Below are 26,802 nucleotides of genomic sequence, written 5' to 3'. Positions count from 1 at the left end.
ATTATCTTGGAAAATAATTAATTACATCTGAAAATTTCTGTCTTTGATTGTGGCAGTTTATAAGGCAAATGTCGTCATTAAGGTTGTTTTTCCTTCTCTCTTTTTTAATAATGATCATGAGTCTGGCGCATTATTAGAGAAAATGAATCTAGTAACTAGGGACAGGTAGAAAAAGTGTCCTCAAGAGTAAGAAAATGTGGCTTGAAACTTTCTCTGGAGCACTTCCTGAATTGTTTAGAGCTGGGTCTATTGGTGCTCTTGGGAAAGACAGCCAAACACTGCTCATTGTTTATACGTTTCTACATGGCTCTTAGATAGTGTAGATTTGAAAACAGCATTTATATCATGGAGATGACTTTTTGTTTCTTTCTAATCCAAGGTGGCCATAAGCTTAGAGATGTTTCAATATTTTGAAAAGGCCCTGGATCCCATTTTATAAAATTATTGGTTCATTTCTGTGTCTCCTAATGCATAATTTTGAGTTTTTCAGGGTATTTCCAAGAGAATTTCTAGTTGATTATATTCTGAAATTCAGCTCTTTTAATCTAACCCTGTGAAGCAGATGATTCATAGCACAAAGTCAGGATTTAATTTAGTTTCAATCTTGGTATTAATAAAGCATAAACTTGACCTGCTCATCTGATTAACCTTGAACCAGCAACTTGTGTGTACTTAATATTTGTACACAAACATCAATGGAAAGGGATACCAGAGTTAATGGCAGTCCATATTTGTTTACTCAAAATGTGTTAGTCACTCAGTCATGTCTGTGCGACTTCATAGACTAAATAGGCTTTCAGGCTGCTCTGTCCATAGAATTCTCCAGGCAAGAATACTGGAGTGGGTTGCCATTCCCTTCTCCAGGGGATCTTCTGGACCCAAGGATTGAACCTGAGTCTCCCGGATTGCATGTAGATTCTTTACCGTCTGAGCCACCAGGAAAGCCCCTTGTTTCCTCAAATGTCATCTAATATTTTTTTTTTTTACCGCATTTATCCATTTAGACATTTTCTACCATTGATGCCAAACATATTTTTGCCAAATATAAAGGTAGGCATGTAGAAACTCAGACCTTACCACATTAAATCTATTTTTAGAAACCATCTCTATGTACACCTTGCATCAAAAAGTGAGACCTCCTAGGTATAGTAGGAAAGACCTGTGGTTCAAGGAAAAACACTGTTTCTAGGATTATACAGTTGCTGGAAAAGCAAAACTTTTCTTTAAATAAGATTCTAATATGTTTCCTTATATTTCCCCTAACAACAGCAAGAACTGGGATGACAGAATTCATGTTTCTATAAGTTCCATTGCTGGGTAAATGTTTCTATAAGTTCATAGCGTCACCTTTTGAACGAAGCGGAAACTTGGCCAAGAGAGGTCCTGAGCTAAAGCGCCATCTCCTGGTGGAACGTATCACTTCAGGGATGGTTTCTCAAAACTATTCAGGGGTTTGTTTTCCTCAGGTATGGATCCCATTCTCAGTTTATTAATCTCTCCCCCGAAGCCTCTAGACTCATATCAACTGTCTGTGACTCACAGGATACAATCCCCTGACTGCCCATCAGCCTCTCAGATCACTCAGCAGTGTGAATGCTGTGTGCCCCAACTTTTGACCTATTTCAGTTAACAATCGTTTATTGAACATCTGTTGTATTTTTGCAGATGGGGAGAGTAGTATAAATTAAAGAGATGTGGAATGAAAGACAAGACAGTGACTTGAGCTCTGCATTTGAGGAGTTTGTAGCTAACTGAGGAGAAGGGGTTGGCTATGTGAAAAGATGACCAGCAGCCCAAGGTAACTTCCTGTACCAGAAGAAGGATGTGGAGAGTTGGTTCCAGCAGAGATTTCTCTGCAGTTTTTAGTGAGAAGCGTAAAAAATACTTTTGCTTATGTCCTGGAAACATTGTTAACTAGACATGGGATGAGAGAATAAATTATTGCAAAGAGAGAAATAAGTCTACAGGAAGCTTATGTAATGGTTTGAATTTCAGACAATTAGGGAGGCGTACATGGTCACCACAGGGAATCATAGAAATGAATCATAGACCCTTTCAAATTAGCAGGGCAAGAAAAATATAATCCATGCAGGAAACTGTTTCCATCCTCCATAGATTCTTCAATTGAGATAGGCTTCATGTATACTTTAAATTCATTAGATTTTATTTTTCCTTTTAAAATTAAATGATTAGAAAGTTTAAAACCTTGAACAAATGACAGTAATATAGTTTATAGGGATATCTTCATAAGAAGGAAATTAATGTGTTCAGTATGATAGGGTCAACTTAATCTTGAATGCTTTCTGCTGTCTGTAGTTTCCAATATTTATGATAAAGTGAAGATACTGCTATTAGAGATTTTGAAATTAAAGAGTCAAGGAAGGGTATTTATGATAAAGGCAAAAAGGAAATAACGTTTAAAAGATGAAGAACAGAGGAAGGAAAGAGATTAAAGAAAATGTCACAAGTTGAAAAGCCTGTAGTCCCGCAGAGTTCAGAACACATGGCTTTAGTTCAGTTACCTCGAGCCTTTTTGGTCCAAATTGCCCTTAAAGAGTTATTAGAATCTGCTTGAAAGTAAAGGTATTATTCACCATGAAACCTGTCTATATCGATGTTAATGTTACAGTTTATTTATTTGTTTATTCTTAACATTATATTTGATGTGCATTAATGTCCACCTGTGCTTCTCACTTTCTTTCCTTATTTGGGTAATGAACAAACACACACGTGCGTTCGGAGTGTTCTTTTGCTTGTAGTGTCTGATAGACACTTCATCAGACACTATCGAAGACCTTAGAGAGTTCTCAAAATTAAGCCTAAAAGTATATGAATCCCTATCTTTTACTTTCTATATTTCAAGTATATATTTTGAATTGCTTTATAACATTTCCCTTTTTTTAGGTTTGAATGGCTTTTTATTTATTTATTTTTAATTGGGGGTAGTTGCTTTACAATATTGTGTTGATTTCTGCCAAACATCAGCATTAATCAACCATAGGTATATGTATGTCTCCTCCCTCTTGAACCTCTCTCCCATCTCCCACCCCATCCCACCCCTCTAGATTGTCACAGAGCACTGGATTTGAGCTTCCTGTGTCATAGCAAATTACCCTACTGGCTATCTATTTTACATATGGTAATGTATATGTTTCCATGTTACTCTCTCAATTCATGCCACTCTCCTTCCCCACTGTGTCACCAAGTCTATTCACTATGTCTGTATCTCCATTGCTCCCTTGGATATAGGATTATCAGTACTATCTTTCTAGATTCCATATATAATAGGTATATACCCTGAAGAAACCATAATTGAAAAAGACATGTACCCAGTGTTCATTGCAGTGCTATTTACAATAGCTAGGACATGGAAGCAACCTTGATGTCCATCAACAGATGAATGGATAAAGAAATTGTGCTACATATATACAATGGAATATTACTCAGCTGTAAAAAGAACACATTGGAGTCAATTCTAATGAGGTGGATGAACCTAGAGCTTATTATACAGAGTGAAGTAAGTTAGAAAGAGAAAAATAAATATTTTATATTAACCTTTTCCTTTTCTAAACTTTTTATATTTCATTTCATGAACTCATTGAAGTGTGGTGATTTTTCAGTTATTATAGACTGTAGCAATCTGCTAATTGCTGAGGGTTTGTTACAGTGTGTTCCAGATATTGTTTTTCTGGTGAAGTTTGCTGAGATGCGTTTCTCTACCAACTCATACAGAAAGGCCCTAGGAATTGTACCCTTCAGCCATGGGGACTCAACTTTTCCCAAGTTCTAGGCACCCCACTCCAGTACTCTTGCCTGGAAAATCCCATGGATGGAGGAGCCTGGTGGGCTGCAGTCCATGGGGTTGCTAAGAGTCGGACATGACTGAGAGACTCACTTTCATTTTTCACTTTCATGCATTGGAGAAGGAAACGGCAACCCACTCCAGTGTTCTTGCCTGGAGAGTCCCAGGGACGGCGGAGCCTGGTGGGCTGCTGTCTATGGGGTCGCACAGAGTTGGACACGACTGAAGTGACTTAGCAGCAGCAGGCACAGCAAAAGGCTCATTGAGAGTTTGGTTCCACCGTTCCTTTGTCCCTGACTCCTGTACCTTCCTTCATTCCTTATATTGCCTGAATCTCAACACATCCTGATTTCTCTCTTTGCCACTCCCAAATATATGCTCATGGTCACCTCCCTTTGCCCGCAGCTGAGATGAATATGGATGCACAGCAATCATGACCAAATGCAGCCATGTCTGAGCAGGGCCGCATACTGAGAATAAAGGAATGCCAATGAAAAGAAAGCCTTGGGCTTTTAAATGAATTCACAGAATAACAAACTTCAATTAAGTCCTTGAAAGATATCTATAAGTTTTCTATAGAAGCAATGCCTTTTTTCTCTAATTAGAGCAAGTATTTTTCTAGTAAAGCTTTCATTGTTTTTCTGTGTTTATATTCACTGGTATTGCAATCATTTTATTTCAACTCCAGGATTTCCTTTTGCAATAGTCTAGTTTAACAATTAAATGGGATAAAACTTGGACCTTTCATTTCTTTTTTTTAATATTGGGAAAAATATTTCAAGATACAGGACAACTGATGTACATATTCTGAGGTTTATTTTTTTCCTGTGGGTCATTAATTCATTCAATCAGTGGTTAAGAAACATTATTGAGGCCTGCATATATGGAAAGAACATGTAGAGATGATGTAGAGATGAACATGTAGAGATGAATTCCCTGTCAGGGAATTCACCAACTAGTGGAGAGATGAGTAAGAAAATGGCCAAGAAAATAATGTGTTTTTACTCTGACAGTCCACATCATCTATTCCCTGATGCCCCAGGGGTTATGAGGGCAAAGAGGAATGTTTAGATTGGCCTGGGAGCTATTCTAAGAGGAAGTAATTTTTGATTCTTGAGGAACTGGTGAAAATTAAGTTGGCCAGATAGTTACAGACATTCCAAGAAGAGAGAATAACATGGGGAAAGAGAGAGAAGTGAGAACATGTAATATTTGGGGAAATTCAAGTAGCAAGGATTGTTCAAGTGATATTTAGAAGTGATAAATAGCTGTGTGAACTTGCTGGGTGACACAGCTCACTCAGATCATGTTGAGTGAATGAAGGCCAGTTTGGACTTGACCACAAAGGTGAGTTCTCAAAAGCTTTAAGTATGAAATTCTGACGTTCTGATTTGTGTTTTGAGAGAATTGGTGACAACATGGAGGACGAACTGGAGGTTAATTGGAAAAAAAGATAAGTTGAAAAACTTGGCTTTGAAACCTACTTTATCTTTGCAGCAAAAGGTCAAACTAAAAGACCAATACTACTGAATGGTTCATTGCTGTAGTTAGACTGAAGAGAGAAACTAAGTTAATAATAAATGATAGAGGCATATATCTCTCAACTCTTTATTTCAGATATCAATATTAATATAAAATTTAAAAACTTAATGACTCAGGAAGAGCCAAAAAATATTGGCCATTTCCCAAAAGTGATAAGGAATTTAAAGTGCTGGGAGCATTCTAAGTATTGAGTTGGCCAAAAAATTTGGTTGAGTTTTTCTGTGAGATGTTAGATACAATTGGCATTACTGACTGAAAATGAATTTTAAAAGTACTTTGGAAAGCCGATAAAATTGCCAAAGATTATGTTAAAAGATAGTTGTAAAATCACCCTAGAATATACAAAGCTTATAAAAACTTGAGATAAGAAATGACAACTCTTGCAATGATTTTGCCATTGGAAAATTGCCTTAAGCCCTAAAAAGTAATGAAAAATAGATTAACAAGAAACATTTCCAATAAGAAGATCAAGCATAATTGGCTGAGAATGAGAGAGAAAAATTAAATACCCAAAAGAGTTGTAAAATGATGCCCTATTTCAAAGTAACCTAGTCTTCCACCAGAATTTTTTAAAAATAAAAGGAAGTTAAAGTTATATAAGAGACACACAATGGCCTCATAGTATATAAGCATTATTAGTTCTTGAAAAACCCATGGTTTGGAATATATTTGCTTTCAACAGATTTTGATTTGTTCATTTCCTCAGTTCCAAATCTTGCTTGAGAAGTCCTACCAGACCCAAACCTTTTTCTTCAAGCTAGTCTTCCTAAAGTCTTTAGTTAAGTCTACATACTTGACTCTTCTCTGTACTTTATCATTCTTTGAATTCATTTAGTCATTTGTTCTCCATTCATTCATTTTTAAAAAAATTTTTATTTTTACTTTATTTTACTGTACAATACTGTATTGGTTTTGCCATACATTGACATGAATCCACCACGGGAGGTGCTGTTCTAGGCACTAAGGATATCACAAAGAACCAAAAAGGCATCATTGTGCTGAGGATTTGGAATGTCCATTTATCTTTCATCAGCTCCTTTGCCTCAGCCATTAACAAAGCTTTTATGAGGCTGTGTCTACTCCACTCCTTCGATGCACAGATTGGGTGGGCATAACCCACTGTGAGTGAACTCCTCCTCCTTGGAATGAAAAGGAGCATTCACTAGTTGCCTGATTAAAGTTCGGGCCATTTTTTCGGTATTTTAGTGACAAACTTTTATAAGAACTCTGGAGCCTATAATTTGTGTATTTCTATTCTGCTAAGACTGACATCAGTTGCAGGGGAACAAAAGTAATTTCATCTTTATTATCTTCATGTGTAGCAAGTCATAATGTTGTACAAGGGTCTTGAGAAGCTGTTTATGAAGTAGGTTTGTGACCTTGGGTGTACACAGAATTTCACTTGATCATGGCATCATTGTCCATGACATTAGAGTATGGGACCAACTTCCTGCCAATAGCTATTTTCACACAAAAAGTAGATGAATTTTAGGCATTCTGGAGGTTTATAAGAAAGACACATTGCCATTAAAGCTTCTCTCCTGGCTAATATTTCTGAGCTGGAAGCAAAGTGAGAACGAGTGAAACCATTAGTGATTGAAGTTTGATTCTGGGCCAGATTACAATGTCAGTTGCTGTACCTTTTGGTTGCCGTAGCATCCAGACGCTGAATTTCCCTGAAAATGGTGGAGAAGGACAAATAAGGAGATGCCGGGGAATCGGAAGAGATTGTTATGGATAATGTGAATGAAGGAAGTAGTTTGGAGAATGGCTGTTAACTTTCCTAACAATATGAGATTGTTTCCCAACTATGATTCAGGGTCAGACAGGGTCACTTCTTCTTCTTCTTCTTTTTTTTTTTTTTTTTTACCAACTCAAAACCTTGATTTTATTTTATTTTTTTTATATATTTTTTTTTTGAAAGATCTGTCTAGATACCACAGGAAGCGGTGGTGCTGCTTCAGCATGTGTCACTTGAGCTGCTAAAACAAAGTCCTATTTTAAGAACCATAAAGTTGGGGTTGGGGTTGTGGCTTCTCAGATTTGCATATAGATGCTGTTGGTGAGGAAGTGCAAGTGGGAGGGATGACAGCCCCTGCGTTTTCTCCTGAACGTCCTCCTGGCCAAGTACAGCTTTGAGTAATTACCTCCTGCCTACTTGCACTTCCTCAGCGTTTCCCTCACATTTTGTCTGAACGCTTCAAAGCTTTTCACCATGTGGGTTTAAAACCATGAGGCTAAATGTGTCCAGACTCTTCCTGTGGCAATGCCTGCTGCTTGAGATGTCTGTGGTCACTCCGCATCCTGGTCTGGGTTAGTGGTTCTGAACTGAGTAGCCCAGGGAAGAATGGCCATGGGGTTGTGCTGTCACGGACTGTTTGAAACATCTGGGCAGTCTAAACATGGAAATACCTTGTGTACTTGCTAATTCACATTTTCAGTTTTGACCAGGAAATAGCTTAGTCACTTAGAAATCTAACTCTGAATGAATTTGCATTTTAACAGGCTCCAATGCACAGATAGAGTATTATTTTAGAAAGACGATGACTGTTATACCTGATGGAGAGGTAGTTTGACTGGAGTTAAGAAACCTGAGTTCTGGGTTTTCTAGTTTTAAACCACTCACAAATTAGCTCTGGATCATGGTGGAGACATTCATCATTACGGCTTCAATTATTCCACCCATAAAATGAAAGAGTTTTGATTGGATTCCATAAGGCCTTAAACTGTAACTTTCTGTCCCCCCCCCCTTTTTTTTTTTAGCACAAAAGCTCTGTGGACCCAGGACATATATAGTGCCATGGAAAATTTGGGGGAGCCAAATGAATGTTAAGATATATATATATATATATATATATATATATAAAATGTTAATTATATAGCCTGTTAGGAAGTATTAAAAGTAGAGCAATACTCTATGTGTGTTTGCCTTAATAGAATCTAGATAGATGCAATTGACAGGGAAATTTTGTGCAGTTCAGTCACTCAGTTGTGTCTGACTCTTTATGACCCCCTAGACTGCAGCATGCCAGGCTTCCCTGTTCATCACCAACTCCCGGAGCTTACTCAGACTCGTGTCCATTGAGTTGGTGATGCCATCCAATCATCTCATCCTCTGTATAACATCTTAATTCCATGGAAACTCTTCTCCTTATGGGGTTTGTGTTCCTCTGTATTTTCTATTCTAAGAAATGACCTTGGAGGAAAGGAAGGCTTGACTTGGATTGCTCAGATGTACCTGATGGTTGAGTAGCTCAGGAACTGAGGGATAGCACAATGGCCTAGAATTGGCAAGCAGGTGACTAATGTAGGTGTCCCTTGTCATACCAGTGATGGTACAGAATGACCATCGTCTATCCTGCTATAGTATGTGCCACTGAAAAGGACCCTTCTGAGAAAGGGATTGTGCAAATACTATTATCTTTGTCTTTCCCCTACCCCCAGGTGCAAGAAAAAAACCTAAGATTCTGCTGACACTCAAGTATCCTGCTGCACATCAGAGAACTAATTTCTCCTCTTACCCTCCTAGTGGCTCAGTTGGTAAAGAATCTGCTTGCAGTGCAGGAGTGAAAGAGAAAGTCGCTCAGTCGTGTCCGACTCTTTGCGACCCCATGAACTGTACAGTCCATGGAATTCTCCAGGCTGGAATACTGAAGTGGGCAGCCTTTCCCTTCTCCAGGGGATCTTCCCAACCCAGGGATTGAACCCGGGTCTCCCACACTGCAGATGGATTCCTTACCAGCTGAGTCACTAGAGAAGCCCAAGAACACTGGAGTGGGTAGCCTGTCCCTTCTCCAGGAGTGCAGGAGACCCAGGTTCAATCCCTGTGTGCGGAAGATCCCCTTGAGAGGGAAATGGCAACCCACTCCGGTATTCTTGCCTGGAAAATACCTTGGACAGAGGGACCTGGTGAGCTATAGTCCATGGAGTCCCCAAAGAGTCAGACATGACTTATCAACTAAACCACTGCCACCCTTTACCTTAATTTGACTTTTCCTTTCTAAAGGAGATTGCCTTCTTTTGTTATTCATTCTATTTTCATTGGATTTTTTTTTCCTGTTTATATTGCGTCAAGGGATTGGTCAAACCTGCAATGTTCAGCTTCTTTAATCAGTGTTGTTGGTTGAAAGAAAACAAAAAACAGTAAGTCTCCTTTTCTTTCTGGGCTGATCAAATTTTATTTTCCAGTTCATTTTTCTTATACACATTTATTCTTAGACTGCCTGAGGTCTCATGTTGTGTTTGGATATTTTATCTTGAGTGAATCTTAAACCATAACATTCAGTACCATCTCTGGCCTGTCTCTATAGTTCCTCTTCCATTCGCAAGCTTTTCCACTCTGTGGTCCAGACAGCCTTGCCCATTGGCTCTTCCCTCTGGGAATCTGCTTTCCGCTTTTGCACCTCCTAGTTCCTTCTGGTGCAACCTCTTCTACGCTGTCTACCCAGCACAGTCCTCAATATGGCACCTCTTATCCCTGCTCACCAGCTAGAAATACTTTTCAAACTCCCATACTTACTTTGTAACTTATTTGGACCCTAATCACAGTTTTTATTGTCTTGTTATGATATAACCAGCTCAATGGGATCGCAGAGGGTCGGACATGACCTGGCAACTGAACAACAATGATATACCTCTCACATTATGTTGTAAACTCATTGAGGGCATAGATCACCTTCACCACTGTTTGCTGATTGAGAGAACAAATGTTTGTTTTTCAGCAAAGGCTTTGAAGAGTATCTGTGTGAAAGACTGTTAAAATAATTACATTATTAGGACATAGTGAAATTTGAAATAGGTCTACATATTAGATGGTAGTATAGCATCAGTGTTAAATTTCCTCAGTTAGACAATTGGACTATATGGGTGAACATTCTTATTCTTAGGAAATGTAGATTGAAGTATTTAGAAGTATTAGCATATATACAGTGTACTCAGTTTACTTTCAAATGGTTAATGAAATGTATATATATTGCCTATGTATGTGTGGGTAGATAGTGATAAAGTAAATGTGGCAAAGTGTTAGCAACTGGTGAGTCTCTGTTCTATTTTTATGGCTTTCAAGTACATTTGAAATTATTTTAAAATGAAGTGTTAACAAAATGTAACAAATTTTATATACCATCTGAAAGTGAAAGTGAAAGTGGAGTCGCTCAGTCGTGTCCGACTCTTTGCGACCCCATGGGCTGTGGCCCGCCAGGCTCCTCTGTCCATGGGATTTTCCAGGCAAGAGGACTGGAGTGGATTGCCATTTCCTTCTCCAATATACCATCTAATCAAAGATAATATAGAAAACTAGGAATAAAGGAAAATTTATTTGTAGATGAAAAATTACCTAGGGAAGATTCCAAAATCTATTCACTTAATATTTTACAAATGACATTGCACAGAGCACTGGATAAACTCTCTAAGTTATTGTGAAGCAGGTCAATTCCTCTGGATAGTCTAATGTTAAATGGTTAAGGATAAATAGCAGGATAATTTGGGACAGTGCTTTGTGTGGAAAAGTGGCAGATGTACCTTAAAACACAGGCTTTGTAAGGTCATGCCTCTGGGGACACAGTAAGTTAAACTGCAATTGGAAGATGGCGAGCTCTTGACAGGAGTTTTAATGCAGAGAAAAGATTTCAGAAGCATTGTGGGTGGTTTCTTCCATGGACAACTGATAGTGGAGATGCCAACTAATGGTGGGCATTTTTGAGAACTGTTTTCGATGTCAAAATACTTTCTGTATTAGCCATATTTGAAATATAGGCATATTGGGTATCTATTGCTGTGTAACAAAATACCTCAAAACTTAGTGGCTTAAAGCAACAAACATTTATTATCTTGTAGCTTATGTGGGTCAGGAATTTGAGAGAAGCTTGGTTCGTGGTTCTGGCTCAGGGTCTCATGAGGTTGTAGCCAGGATGTCAGCAAGGGCTGCAGTCATCTGGAGGTTGACAGGGACTGGAGGATCCACTCACATGGCTGATGGCAGAAGGCCTCAGTTGATGTGTCCTAATAACATGGCAGCTGGTTTTCTGCAGAGGTGATCCACAAAGCAAGATGGAAACTGCGGTGCCTTTGATGACCTAAGTGCGGAAGTTATATTCTGTCAGTTTTATAATATCGTTGGTTACATAAATCTACTCATTGTAAGAAGGGTTTACACAAGACAGAATTCATTGGTGGCCATCTGGGAGTCTGGCTACAACAACAGGGTGTAACTAGCACTGCCAAAACATAATTATCATGAAAGGGAAAGAGTGTATCTTATAAAAGAGATATAGGGCTTTTCTTCGTTGTTGTTTTTGTACAGCCCCCCAAATTGGTATTTTTCATAGGCAATGCCAAAGAATGCTTAAACTACTGCACAATTGCACTCATCTCACATGCTAGTAAAGTAATGCTCAAAATTCTCCAAGCCAGGCTTCAGCAATACGTGAACCGTGAACTCCCTGATGTTCAAGCTGGTTTTAGAAAAGGCAGAGGAACCAGAGATCAAATTGCCAACATCCGCTGGATCATGGAGAAAGCAAGAGAGTTCCAGAAAAACATCTATTTCTGCTTTATTGACTATGCCAAAGCCTTTGACTGTGTGGATCACAATAAACTGTGGAAAATTTTGAAAGAGATGGGAATACGAGACCACCTGACCTGCCTCTTGAGAAATCTGTATGCAGGGCAGGAAGCAACAGTTAGAACTGGACATGGAACAACAGACTGGTTCCAAGTAGGAAAAGGAGTACGTTAAGGCTGTATATTGTCACCCTGCTTATTTAACTTCTCAGAGTACATCATAAGAAACGCTGGGCTGGAAGAAGCACAAGCTGGAATCAAGATTGCCGGGAGAAATATCAATCACCTCAGATATGCAGATGACACCACCCTTATGGCAGAAAGTGAAGAAGAACTAAAGAGCTTCATGATGAAAGTGAAAGAGGAGAGTGAAAAAGTGGCTTAAAGCTCAACATTCAGAAAACAAAGATCATGGCATCTGGTCCCATCACTTCATGGCAAATAGATGGGGAAACAGTGGAAACAGTGGCTGACTTTATATTTTTAGGCTCCAAAATCACTGCAGATGGTGATAGCAGCCATGAAATTAAAAGATGCTTACTGCTTGGAAGGAAAGTTATGACCAACCTAGATAGCATATTGAAAAGCAGAGATATTACTTTGCCAACAAAGGTCTGTCTAGTCAAGGTAAGGTTTTTCCAGTAGTTGTGTATGGATGTGAGAGTTGGACTGTGAAGAAGGCTGAGCTCCGAAGAATTGATGCTTTTGAATTGTGGTGTTGGAGAAGACTCTTGAGAGTCCCTTGGACTGCAAGGAGATCCAACCAGTCCATTCTGAAGGAGATCAACCCTGGGATTTCTTTGGAAGGAATGATGCTAAAGCTGAAGCTCCAGTACTTTGGCCACCTCATGCGAAGAGTTGACTCATTGGAAAAGAGTCTGATGCTGGGAGGGATTGGAGGCAGGAGGAGAAGGGGACGACAGAGGATGAGATGGTTGGATGGCATCACCGACTTAATGGACATGGGTTTGGGTGGACTCTGGGAGTTGGTGATGGACAGGGAGGCCTGGCGTGCTGCGGTTCATGGGGTCGCAAAGAGTCAGACACGACTGAGCGACTGAACTGAACTGAACTGAACTGATGTTGGGAAGAATGGGTAGGAATGTTACTGAAGAATGTGAAATTGTGAGACGTTTAGGAAAATAGATATAATTTTATTTAGTAAATTCTGGAATGAGAAGTAGTATTTGATGTCTTTTTCTATTAAAGAAGAGATTTTTTTCCCCCCCCAGAGGGAGATTAAAATAGACCAGACTGAGAAAATATAACTGGGATTCAAAATGGTTTAAACGCAAAATAACTCTCCCTAATATTGACCCTATTTTCTATGTTTCTCCCAAATCTGCCAATGCTTTCTTTCATTGGTTTCTCATGCATTTCCTATTCCTTAGACAACCAACCAACCTTGGACAGGCAGTTCCACCCCAAACCTGAATGCATCCATTTTCCCTGCAGGAGGCTGATGCCATTTCCTTGGTTGGATTTTGAACACCTACTCTGTGTTAATGTCTAAAATGCCTCTGTTATCAAATAATGCACCCTGCTCCAAGACTCAAGTGTTCTCCACTGCAGACAGGATAAAATCCATCTGAACTCCTTAGCCTAAAGTTCAAGCCTCTTCATCAAAAAGCGTTCCTTCTTTTCTAGCACTGCTGCTCACAGTTCCTTATAAGACCTTCTTTTGTCCTCTCTGAGGCTTGGCTCATACTTTTGTCTCTGCCTCATGGCCCCTCCCCATTGTACTCATGTTTAACCCAAAGTCTTCCTTTAATCCTGAAGTGATGCCTAGGGCAGATAGCAGACATCGCAGTCATAGCCAGCCCTGTTTAAATCACTGCTGCTGCTGCTAAGTCACTTCAGTTGTGTCCGACTCTGTGCGACCCCATAGATGGCAGCCCACCAGGCTCCCCCGTCCCTGGAGAGGCAAGAACACTGGAGTGGGTTGCCATTTCCTTCTCCAGTGCATGAAAGTGAGAAGTGAAAGTAAAGTCGCTCAGTCGTGTCCGACTCTTAGCGACCCCATGAACTGCAGCCTACCAGGCTCCTCCGTCCATAGGATTTTCCAGGCAAGAGTACTAGAGTGGGGTGCCATTGATTTCACGTAAAGCATTTAATCTCAGCCAATGAAATTACATCTGAGAGATGTAAGGCGTATACTCAGTTATTTCTAGTTCTTTTCCTTTTGAAAACTTCTTTTAAGTTTGCTCTTTCATGAGCCTTCATTGCTCACATTGATTTTTTTTTCCCTCTTAAAACTCTAGGCATTTTCATTCTGCATTGACTCATCTGGCAAATAATTTTATTTATAATCTTTCTCCCTAGTAGATTTTGAACTTATAAAGCTAGAGACCATGCCTTATAAGATGTAATACTCCTTATAGTTGCTTGTGCTTAGATCCTCAGTGAATATTGTATGTGGATTCCCCCCATATGTTGTAGGACACGGATTTATAGGGATGTTGTAGGATACTTTCCAGAGCTGATGATAAGCGGTGACCCTGGCCTCCCCTAAACTCTCCCTGAATGCCACTTAATTACACTTGTGGGGTTGGCTGCTTAAGTAGGTAAGGCTATACCTCTGTGTTCCCCTAGCAGCTCTTTCAGTCTTAATCCTTAATCGTGGCTGTTCCTTGAGATGATCTGTTGTGGCCCCCTCATTGCACGTGGTGTGAGCCCCCTCAGGTAATTCAGTGGCTGGCATCCTCAGGGGTTTGCCCAGTTTTTGCTTGATGTAAAGTGCTCAGTGAATGCCAGAATATCCAGTTCATGCTAATGTATAGGGGTTTTTATTTATTTTTTTGGTTGATTATAAAACCTTTTTAAGTTTATACAATAGGAATTGAGAATATTTTTCTTTTATTAAATGTTAATAGCCACACTCATTTACCTTTTGCTTTTAGAAGCTTCCAAGGAATTCTGGGTGGCTGCCATTGCAGCGTGATTTAGTTTGACTTAGAAGCATACCTTGGGTGTGGTGTTTGATGTTAGCAACATGACGTGAGGATGCCCAGACAAAAATGGATGGCATTGTACTGCCTCCAGTGAATAGTTACGCTTGAGTAAAGTAAAATGTTGTTAAAATAACTAGCTTTGGACAGTGAAAATAGAAATCAGGACAGTGCCTCAAGGATTCCTTTGATCAGTGAAGTAGTATTTCCATGGAAGTTTTCATCTGAGGTTATTCTTGGGGCAACCGGGCAAGCATTCCTCTTTTGACATCTTAAATACCCTGAAGCTGGACTTCTGATATGCTATTCACAGGCTCAGAGCTCCAGGAAGAACACAGCACATTTGGGTAGCCTTTCTGTGTGGTTCAAGGTAAAGTTAGTACATCCTTTATAGATAACATGAGGGCTTCCCTGGTAGCTCAGATGGTAAAGAATCTGCCTATAATGTGGGAGACCAGATTCGATCCCTGCATTGGGAAGATCCCCTGGAGAAGGAAATGGCTAACCACGCCAGTATTCTTGCCTGGAGAATTTCATGAGGAGGACCCTGGTGGGCTACAGTCCATGGGGTTTCACAGAGTCGGACACGACTGAGCAGCTAACACTTTTAACACTTGTAGATAACATGATACAGTGATCAGTGGACTAGGTGACTCTTTGGTACCCTGGGGGAGGGGTGTGAAATTATGAAAATGTGGCTGTTTGTAATAAATCACTTCATCTAGAGAACTACGAGAGCATTTTAGAGTAGTGAGCTTGAAACAGCACTGGGCGAGGGCGCTCACATCATTTCTATGTGTGCAGTTAATGTTTCTAGCGAGGAGATAAATTTTAGAGCCAGAAAGAATTGTCTGGAATCATTTATCCTTCTGTTGTTGCAAAAATAAATTAGCAAGTCAACGCCCTGTTATTTATTTCCCCCATCACACTGATAGAGAAACTGCTCCCCATCATCACAACACAGACTCATCCATTGTGATGATTTTATTCCACCTGGTTGTTTACTGTGGTTTTTGTATCAGAATGGGCAAAGCCTGCCTTCAGAGTAGGCAGTAAGAGTTAACTCTGCCTGCTGTGTTTCCTCTTTCTAATAGGAGCACTTTAGCAATGCTAATCAGTTGTACTGATTTTCTGTTTTGATTTTTCTATCATAATTAAGTGAATGATATGGAATGCAATCAAGTTTGACACTAGGGGGTTCATGCAAATGACTATTTTTTTATGTTTAAAATTTTGTTAAACGTAACCACAAGGAACGTTATTTGAAGGCAAAGACTGGGTAGGTAGGGGTAGTTTAACAACCAATTTAGAGTTTTGAATATTTTTAAAATGTCTGTTTCAAGAAAGCATATCTGTGTTGCCTTTTATTTTCAGTTGAAATAGTGCTATTTTTGAAGGATTGTATTTTGTTTTCATGTACACCCTAAGGTGGACAGATTATAGTCTCAGACAAGATGATATAGTTTAAAACAGAAATGAAGAAAAATGTTCATGGAACTTTCTTCCTTCAGGGTAGACGCAAAGAAAAAAAGGTGCACACATTTACTCCTCAAACCCTATGAAAGAAAACGAATCAAATAGGGAAAGAGTATATGTGATGCCCTATCCACTTGTTTTGATTGCCTATCAGTGACAAGACAAACAAAAGGACCGCCCATGTTTCTGAATACAGGGAAATGTTGCATTTCTACACTCCTTTATAGCTCATTGGCACATTTGTAAAATGTCTTCTCCCCCTACCATGTATAATATTTGAATTATTTTCTCAAGTGATTTTAATCACTTCGTGTGAATTTGCACCTTCCCTTCTTGATCTAGCAATTTTTTTGCCTTGAACGTTATATGCTTTAATGTAGATTGTTCTAAAACTCAGTTAATTTTCTAATTTTGATTTGGAAAATGCTCCGGGAATAAGGCTGCTGCTGCTGCTGCTGCTAAGTCACTTCAGTCGTGTCCGAGTCTGTGTGACCCATAGATGGCAGCCCACCAGGCTCCCCCGTCCCTGGGATTCTCCAGGCAAGAACACTGGAGTGGGTTGCCATTGCCTTCTCCAATGCATGAAAGTGAAAAGTGAAAGGGAAGTCGCTCAGTCGTGTTTGCGACCCCATGAGCTACATATATTTACTTTTGTTATAAATGTACTGACATTTTCCCGTCCGTGAACACCACCAGCAACTTTGCAATGCGGTTTGATTTTTCTCTGTGCTGAATTTCAGAAGCAATAAGGAGATGACCAAATTCTGCTTTTTCTTTTTTTTTCTCTGACATCCCTGTAGAAATGTTAAAGCCTTCACAGGGCAGTGCATCAAGTGCAAAGCAAAAAGAGATACCAAATTAACGCTAAAATTTTTGCATTCAAAGAGAACAGACTCTTCCCTTTTCTTGGCAGTTTGATTCATTGCTTCCAGCAGTTTCCAACTTTGTACAGACTAAACATTTCTAATTGGGAAATGGATGGGTTGAGTCTGAGATGGTGACTCAGGATATAAACTTTCCAATTTGGGATAATTGTTTGTGAGTGGATGGCAGATTACTGCTGACTGGCTCTTGTTTGGTCTCTGAGGAAAGGATGAAAGTTAAGATGCATACTTCATACTTCGTTGAAACAGAATATTTACCTGGTACAGATAAGACAATGAGACAGAGATATTTGCCATGCTTATTTGTTACAACCAAATATAGTATATGAAAGGATTACGTTTTTGATGGATGAGAAAAACATTACAATATATGATGTGTCTTCAGCTGTGAAATGGGGATGATAAAAATGCCTACTTAAGTTACTGTGTGGATTAAATAGATAATTCATGTGAAAGGTTCAGTACTGTGCCTAGCACACAGGAACCATCAGGAAATGTTAGCTGTTGTTGTTTATCATCATCATTATCATTACTTTTAATTTATTCCTGTTAAGCAGAATAGCTTCTTTAATTATGTAATGTTAAGCTTCAGATTTTACAACTTCATGATGATTAGCCTGTGAGAAACATCTGTAATTTGAATTAATTTATAAGCCATATTTTGGCTAGTCATTTATGCTTTGTATGTTGGAATTACTTCGTGATGATTAGAATCCCCCTTTTAAAGATTTTACTGCTTCTCATAGTGGCTTACACTATCTTTTAATTATCCTGCGATTTCATGACATTTATCCATATTCCAAATCAAACATTTTCTTTTGTTTTAGCCTTTGTGGATTAGAGATAGATAACCTGTCATAGCTGGAGAAGAAAATGGCAACCCACTCCAGTATTCTTGCCTGGGAAATCCCATAGACAGAGGTGCCTGGTGGGCTACAATACTAATATACTATGTATACTTGTGCCTATAAACAGTTTTGATTTTAAAGAATTTAATGTTTCTTCATTGTTCTATTTTGAACAGAAGGATTTGAATTTGAAGGATAAACTGTTACCTAAGGATCAGTGTTTGCCAGTATTGTTGTTTATTACTTAAGATAAACTTGCCTTTTAATGCCCCAAGATTATCACTCAATAAATTTTGTTCCCAGATACTAAAACCTGGTAACCTCATGGTGTGGAAAGTTAGTATAACTTCTCAGAATGCCAGCTCTCACCCAGAAAGTAACTGCTGGGCCCCATAATCTGGTCGATTTTTACTAGTTTCACTGGTTTACCAACAAGAAGGCTAATGCTTCCTTTCTTTTTAATTTGCAAATGGATCACCTTTTTGGAGGGAGTTGTGTGGCATGTGGGATCTTACTTCCCTGACTAGGGATCAACCCTCCCCTCTCCCCCTTCACTGCCCACCCCTTGCATTGGAAGCACCGATTCTTAACCACTGAACTGCCAGGGAGGTCCTGGATCAGCTATTTCTAATTCCATGTCTATTTTTATAATTATTATATGAAGCCATTTTATATAGTGAGACAAACTTTTCCTCCTCATAAAGTGCCAAATTCCCCCCACCGTGGCCCTGCCCTGCCTCTTAGGAAGAGAGCTTCTGTGCTTCCATCTCCATGAGTGGCTCACTCTCCACTCAAGGGGCTGTAACAGGCATCCCTCCTTGACTCCCACATTCAGTCACCAAATTCTGTCCATTTCACCTCCTGAAAAACTCCCAGATTCACTCAGTTCCCTGCAACCCCAGCGTTTCTTCGGTGTTTCACCCTCAGTCGCCTCTCACCTGACCTCCGTCTAATAGTCTGCACCTGCGGTTCATGCTCCCCCTGCAGCCAGGAATCTTTCTAATGTCACCCTGCACCCTTCCCTAGCTCTCTGTAATCCTTGGAGGAGGTTCACATACTTTGCCATGTCATAAAATCCATGGTGATGTGCCCCACCCCACATCTTTCTCCAGCTGAGCTAATTTGAGCTCATTAAGTGGGCCTGATCTTCCCTCACCTGTGTCCCCTCTGCCTTGAACATTCTCCTCCCTCTTCTGTCTCCTTTGTGGGCCTGACTCTTTTGTAGATGTGTTGCTATTTGTTTTTCCTCTTTTGGTCTTTCCTCCTCTCAACAATAATACCAGCTTCATTTTTTTCCAATACTGACCTCCAAACAGCTTTACACTTTTTATCTGTACACCTATGTAGAAACCTCTATAAAACAACTGGTTTAGTTTCTGTTCAGCAGATGGTGGGACAGAAGCACTAAGTAAAAGAGATGTGTGTCACGATTACTAAATTATGAAAATCGTAGTGGGCGGGAACAAGAACTAGACCTGTGTTTCACACCCAGCATTCGCACAGTGCCTAGGATAGAGTAGCCATTCAGTGAGCGTTGAATGAATTCCTGAATGACCCTCAGTTTAAGCCTGAGGTGCCTCTCTCTCGAGTCAATGGACCTTCTGTTCCATTATTTATCCTCTAGGACAAAGGAGGCCAGATTCCTCTGTGTGCCCTCTCCTTCCAGAAGGGAAATATGCCTGCTGAGAGAATTTGGAAGCCTGTGTTGCCCTGAGTTGTTCTGGTAGATTCCTTTAATGTCGGCTGGCATGGATGAGAAGGTCTTTTGTTATGGTGGCAATTAATGATGATTTGCACTTTTTAGTAATTTACAAAATAGTGGCCTTCCTGACAACATAAGAAATATCTCTCTCTCCTGGACCATGAAAGCTGGTGACCCATCTATTTAAATCTAAGACTCGTTATTCATGTTTCAGCGCTAGTGACAACTGGCACTTTATAGTTACTGTACTGAAAAGAATTCTTTGGGGGGTCATTTTAATGCATCTTTAATTTGAATTTCTTTTTCTTGTAGGTTGTTCTTCAGGAACAATGGTTATTTCCTCGAACTCATGCCTGGGCTTTATCTGTTTATTGTTATGCCACTGGATCAGGATGGCATCGTCTCTGAACCTTGAAGATCCTAATGTGTGTAGCCACTGGGAAAGGTAATAGTTCTGAGAAATAATATTTCTTGGTAGTCTGAGAAATAATTTCTGATAGATTCCTTTGTATACTATCAATATCAGTATCACATATAAAATTAGAATTTGAGAAGAGATTATAAAATTGCTTTCATGTAAAAATATTTCATTATATGTAACAAATTGGATAGTATAATTCACCTTGGTCTTAGAGAGTATATGTTATGTATATTAAGCTTGCAATATTAATTCTAACAGAGGTGTATTTGTGAAATAGGGGAAAACATAGATTCATAGATCAGTTAAAATGATCTCTGTGAGGTCTTTCCTCTGCTCTGTATCTATTTGCAATGATTTGGTGGAGCTGAACTTATGGGCATATGGATTATGGTGGAGTTCCTACTTACGCATGGGAATCAATGAGAGAGCAGTGAAAGACAGTGTGGGATAATGTCCTAGAACGTTGAAATGGATGGCATAAAAAGTGTGGTAGGTGACCTGAAAGGAAAGACTTGATTTCTGGAGTAACTGGCTAGGCTGCATGGAAGTAGTGTCACCTGAGATGTCCTTGGAGACTTGAAAAAGACCAGTGGATGACAGTGATTGGCAGGCTTTCTAGGATGGAAGGTAGTTTGAAACCAGTGCCATGCAGGCCACGGAGGACTGTACCCAGTAAGCCTAGTGAAAGTGAAAGTGAAGTCGCTCAGTCGTGTCCGACTCTTTGCGACCCCGTGGACTGTAGCCTATCAGGCTTTTCCGTCCGTGGGATTTTCCAGGCAAGAGTGCTGGAGTGGATTGCCGTTTCCTTCTCCAGGGGATCTTCCCAACCCAGGAATCGAATCCGGGTCTCCCGTATTGCAGGCCGATGCTTTACCGTCACTAGCGTCGATACAATACAGGAGGAGGGCAAGATTGACTACATTATATGAAAGCAAATGAGGTAGTCTCCAGATCTGGGTAAACTTACAGCCCCTTTTGGAACACAGAAATAGCACAAACTATCTAGTCATGCTGAAGTGCAGTCAAATGCAGCGTACCCTGTTACTTATCTCCCTAAAAAAGTGTGGACATGTTTCTTTATCCAAAATGAACATTGCGCTTGCGGGTTTTTTCAAACAAATAGAAGGTGTCAAGTACTAGAGAGTCGTATGTAGTTGTGATAGCTGTAAATGCAATGACATTAAGCTCCTGTCACCCTCAGTACCGAGAAGAGTACAGCTCAGAGCATACATCCCAGTCACTGTGTCACCCGCTGGAAGGACGCTCAAAGCGCAGAGTTTTTCAAGCATGGCAGCTGTATTATTCCAGGGCACACTGATTCCTCATTCGCAGTGTTAGTTTTCAGTGAGGGCTCACCCCCATCTCTGCTGGCCGTATTATGGCAGGGTAACAAAGCGTATTTTCCTGATTGATCAATAGAGTCTTCTGTCATTATGAAACTTTAAGTGGAAATATGTATATGTAGTAAAGTTCTATATATTTGATATTAACTATACTATACAGAATTTAAGAGGAGGAAATGCCTACTATCTTTATAATTTTCATAGAACTTCCCATAAAACACTTCACCAGCAAATTATGTAATACATAGGATTATAGTAATAAAAATAAATTGATGAATACATGAAAAGAACATATCAAATTTAGAAAAGGGAGAGTCCATTGGTAGTTGAACTTCTTGGAGGATGATAGCTTTGAAATGGGAGGAAAAATCAAGTTTGTTAGGTACTGTGAAATAAAAATCAAGAGATCTTGGTAATACATTAACTATGGATGTGAAAGAGGCAGAAAAGGCTGAGATTTAGAACCTGCTGTGTGGAAGAGTGGCCGTGTCATTGGGCATGGTTGTTGTTTTGCTAAGTCGTGTTTGACTCTTGGTGACCGCATGAACTGTACCACGCCAAGTTTCCCTGTCCTTCACTGTCTCCTGGAGTTTGCTCAAACTCGTGTCTGTTGGGTCGGTGATCACATATGGAGAGATAAAAGGAAGAGAGCTGATTTGACAGGGAAGAGATTCGTGTGGGTTTGTCACTTTGTATTGATAAGATCAATTTGAAATACAGGCCTAGATGAATGCTTAACTTTTTGTTTAAAGAAAACATGAAAAAGATCCTTCCTCCGGTTTGTTTTTACATTGCCCTATCTTATAATTGTCATGGACAATAAAAGGCCTTATAAATATAAGAAAGGGTACTGGCTTAGAATAACCCTGTTTTGTTTTGTTTTTTTCATTGAAGGAGTCCAGTGATCTTGCATGAGTCTCTTTGTGTTTTTTTTTTTTTTTAACAAATGAATGAATTTATTTATTTTTGGCTGTTCTGGGTCTTTGTTCCTGCCTGTCGGCTTTCTGTAGTTGTGGTGAGCAGGGGAGACTCTAAACCTAATAGAATTTCACTGTTGTACAAGTGATTGGAGTAACTGAGAAAATACGAATGGGGAAGAAAATTCAGTGTGAAAAAATAGGAAAATGATGGAGATTTTCTTCTGCCTATATTTTTGCTATGAACTACTAAAAAGAAAAAGTTGACAGCTGCAATCTTCTCATTGATAAATTTTCTGTTACATGGTTAGATAATGATTCTTTGAAGAAAGGTTAAAGAAAAGTAGAATTTGTTTTAGAAGAATGGAGAAGAAGAGTATAAATTAAAATGAACAGATAAAGGTGCCGGTGACAGATTCTCCTATATTCTCAAAAACTGAAATGAGCTTGAATTGAAATGGGGAGAGGAAGATGAGTTTCAGGGAGAAAATTTTTGGTAGTAAGGCCCAGTAGTACTCATTGTAGATTTTCCTTATACTAAAACCCACCTGTCACCAGTGGTTCCGAGCCATGGAATCGCCTGCAGTCTTGCTGCTCAGAGTGGAGTCCGTGGAGCTGTGGTGGCAGGAACCTCAGCTGGGAGCTTTTTGGAATCGCAGACTCTCAGGTCCCTCCCCAGACCTACTGAATCATTTGTTTTCAAATAAAAGTATACTTCATTTTTAGGCAGCAGTTGTGATTCTTAGAAATTGTGTTCAACTCTTTGCAACCCCATGGACTAGTCCATGGAATTCTCCAGGCCAGAATACTGGAGTGGGTAGCCTTTCTCTTCTCCAGAGGATCTTCCCAACTTGGAGATTAAACCCAAATCTCCCGCATTGCAGGTGGATTCTTTACCACCTGAGTCACAAGGAAAGCCCAAGAATACTGGAGTGGGTAGCCTATCCCTTCTCCAGCGGATCTTCCTGCTACAGGAACCAAAGTGGGGTCTCCTGCATTGCAGCTGGATTCTTTATCAGCCAATGTCAGGGAAGCCTGAAGTAAAATTAAGGAGAATTAAATCATTTAAAATACACAAGAGAAACTTGTTATTAGAGAAATTCTGAACGGCATCCCTTTGGAAAATAAATAACTCCATCAATCATCTGTCCCTTCTCCCCATCTCCTTTCCCTGTTGTGTGAGTTTCAGTATTTCCACCTACGAGGGTTTCTTCTAAAGAAGACACAAATGAAAAGAAACATTCTCTGCCTAACCCCTTGGGGGTGGGACACAGGAGTGGCATAATTGAAGCTGCATTCCTGAAGTGAGCAGAGATAAGCAATGATAATTATTACCATATTTGATTAAAGTAACAGGATAATTTTGGCAGAAAAAATGTAATTAACCACTTTGGAATGAGGCCAAGTGATGATGGCTTCCCCTACCCTGTTCTTTGACCTTATATTAAATCTTGCTGGGGTTCCTCCCCAGATAATACTTAATAGGTTAAAACCATGATGATGATACGTTTTCAGTGTGTTTGAGAAGATGAAACAAACAAGCAGGAAATAAAGGGTTTTGCATCTTGAGCCTGAAAATAGTGTAGAGTAGGGACCTTCAGTTTTTATACCACAGTTTCACTGCTTGCTTTGGAAGCTTTTGATGTTCTATAATATCTGCAAGGCAGCAGAGGTACAGGATGTTATCTGGGTGTCTTGGTGTTAAAGTGCCAGCTCTAGACTGACCACTAGTACCAGGAGCTCAGTGCGGCTTATCTGTGATGAAAACGGGATTGGACTAGACCAGGTGTCCCCAAACTCCAGGATCTAAAGCCTGATGATCTGAGGTAGAGCTGATGTAATAATAATAGAAATAAAGTGCACAATTAATGCAATGTGCTTGAATCATCCCCTAACCTTCCCCCTCCCCAGCCCTGTCCTGGTCTGTGGAAGAATTGTCTTCCCCAAAACTGGTCCCTGGTACCAGAAAGGCTGGGGACCTCTGGACTAGACAATCAAGAAGATCCCTTCCCATTCTGTGACTTTTAAGAGCAGCTGCAGATGAACGTGGTGGTGTGGACTGTTAGCCAAGGTGCTGACTGAGTTCAAACAGCAGCCCAGGCATTATCCAAAGAAGTAGTGTAAGGAGCAGGGGATGCCCTCCAGTTCTTGGAGACATTTGCCTTCATGGTGTGAGCACACAGCTTCCATTAAAGTGGCCCCTTGGAAAAGGACAACTTGATTGTTTAATGATAGGTGGGTACTGAGCAAATTAGGTGTAGTCACAAGTATTTGGCAGTCATAATTTGAAGACTATTTACTAACAGGGAAAAGTGCTTATGACATACCCTTAAATTCAAAAAGTAGACTTAAAATTATGTGGCTAGCATGAGTATGAACATTTAAAAGCGAAAAAAGCTAAACTAAAGCTAAAAGCTAAAAAGCCCTAGGGATGGTAAGAGAAGTGCAGCAAAATGCTATGGGTAATTAGGTAAGAGTTACACAATTTTCTCCCTTTCTTCTTAAAAATTTGTTTTCCAGATTTTCTGGTGTGATTATAATATCACTAAAAATGAGAAATAAAAAGCAGAGATTATTTAGAAAAAGAATGTATGAAAAAGAATAGAAAGGAAATTTGGGGTGAAGAGGCTCAGAATTGTTCTCCTTTAAATCTGAGTGGAAACCTCAATATCTGATCAATGTGAAAAGTAATTTATATTTAGCCTGTTATTCATTAAGTTTGAGACTATGAATAATTCTAATGAGAAGTATCAAGACTGAAGGTAATAAATACTCAACCATGGTAAATTTTATGGTTTGATTTCCCCCAAAATGTATATATTTCTCTGTTAAAGTAAAAGCAGGTTATTTTAGCTTTTACATGCTGGCCACTTTTAAGAGCCCTGTGTGAATTACATAGAATTTATTTAATAAATGTTTGTTGAATTGGAACCCTTACTGGTTTAATTACCCTTTTATAGAGAAGAGCTTTTTTATATCCTAAAAGCAGAGAAACATCCTGCAAATGTAAGCTATTAATGAGCAGCAAATGTCCAGAAGAGGAAATTCATATGCTTTAACATTTTCTCTTATTGAGGAAACCTTCCAGGATGCAAGAAATTAATGAAAACGCTTTTAACATTTGCTTGTGGAATCAGCTCCCCCATCATATGCAATGGCGAGTGTTTGGCCAAGGTCCCTTAGTTGATTATTGCTTTTGTACTCCAAGGCGATTGGATCTTAACACTATAACATAGCATGTGAAATTATGGGAATACTGCATCAGATCTAGTTCTAACGAACTAATTTAGTTCAGTTCAGTTCAGTTGCTCAGTCGTGTGCAACTCTGCGACCCCATGAACCACAGCATGCCAGGCCTCCCTGTCCATCACTAACTCCTGGAGTCCACCCAAACCCACGTTCATCAAGTCGGTGATGCCATCCAACCATCTCATCCTCTGTCGTCCCCTTCTCCTCCTGCCCTCAATCTTTCCCAGCATCAGGGTCTTTTACAATGAGTCAGCTGTCTGCATCAGGTGGCCAAAGTACTGGAGTTTCAGCTTCAACATCAGTCCTTCCAATGAACACCCAGGATTGATCTCCTTTAGGATTACTAACAGAAGCAGAAGATATTAAGAAGAGGTGGCAAGAATACACAGAAGAACTGTACAAAAAAGATCTTCACGATCCAGATAAGCACGATGGTGTGATCACTCACCTAGAGCCAGACATCCTGGAATGTGAAATCAAGTGGGCCTTAGGAAGCATCACTATGAACAAAGCTAGTGGAGGTGATGGAATTCTGGTTGAGCTGTTTCAAATCCTGAAAGATGATGCTGTGAACATGTTGCACTCAATATGCCAGCAAATTTGGAAAACTCAGCAGTGGCCACAGGACTGGAAAAGGTCAGTTTTCATTCCAATCCCCAAAAAAGGCAATGCCAAAGAATACTCAAACTACCAGACAATTGCACTCATCTCACATGTTAGTAAATTGATGCTTAAAATTCTCCAAGCCAGGCTTCAGCAATACGTGAACTGTGAACTTCCTGATGTTCAAGCTGGTTTTAGAAAAGGCAGAGGAAACAGAGATCAAATTGCCAACATCCACTGGATTGTGGAAAAAGTAAGAGAGTTCCAGAAAAACATCTATTTCTGCTTTATTGACTATGCCCAAGCCTTTGACTGTGTGGATCACAATAAACTGTGGAAAATTCTGAAAGAGATGGGAATACCAGACTACCTGACCTGCCTCTTGAGAAATCTGTATGCAGGTCAGGAAGCAACAGTTAGAACTGGACATGGAACAGCAGACTGGTTCCAAATAGGAAAAGCAATATGTCAAGGCTGTATACTGTCATCCTGCTTATTTAACTTAT

The 26,802-nt window shown here is 39.7% G+C and overlaps 1 protein-coding gene across 5 annotated transcripts in view; it reads left to right on the top strand.

The window, feature by feature from the left end:
* MEGF10 (multiple EGF like domains 10) overlaps positions 1–26,802 on the top strand; it is a 185,900-nt gene that overhangs the window by 26,151 nt on the left and 132,947 nt on the right. For all 5 annotated transcript variants that reach the window (XM_069591640.1, XM_069591638.1, XM_069591639.1 and 2 more), the window contains exon 2: positions 20,076–20,208. In XM_069591640.1, the coding sequence (XP_069447741.1) occupies positions 20,093–20,208 (116 nt within the window). In that variant the 5' untranslated portion in view covers positions 20,076–20,092. The remainder of the gene's footprint in view (positions 1–20,075; positions 20,209–26,802) is intronic.

The sequence above is a fragment of the Ovis canadensis genome, chromosome 5, assembly GCF_042477335.2.
Source record: "Ovis canadensis isolate MfBH-ARS-UI-01 breed Bighorn chromosome 5, ARS-UI_OviCan_v2, whole genome shotgun sequence".
Lineage (NCBI taxonomy): Eukaryota > Metazoa > Chordata > Mammalia > Artiodactyla > Bovidae > Ovis > Ovis canadensis.
Note: the sequence above shows the minus strand (reverse complement) of the source record. Positions and strands in the feature narration are given on the sequence as shown.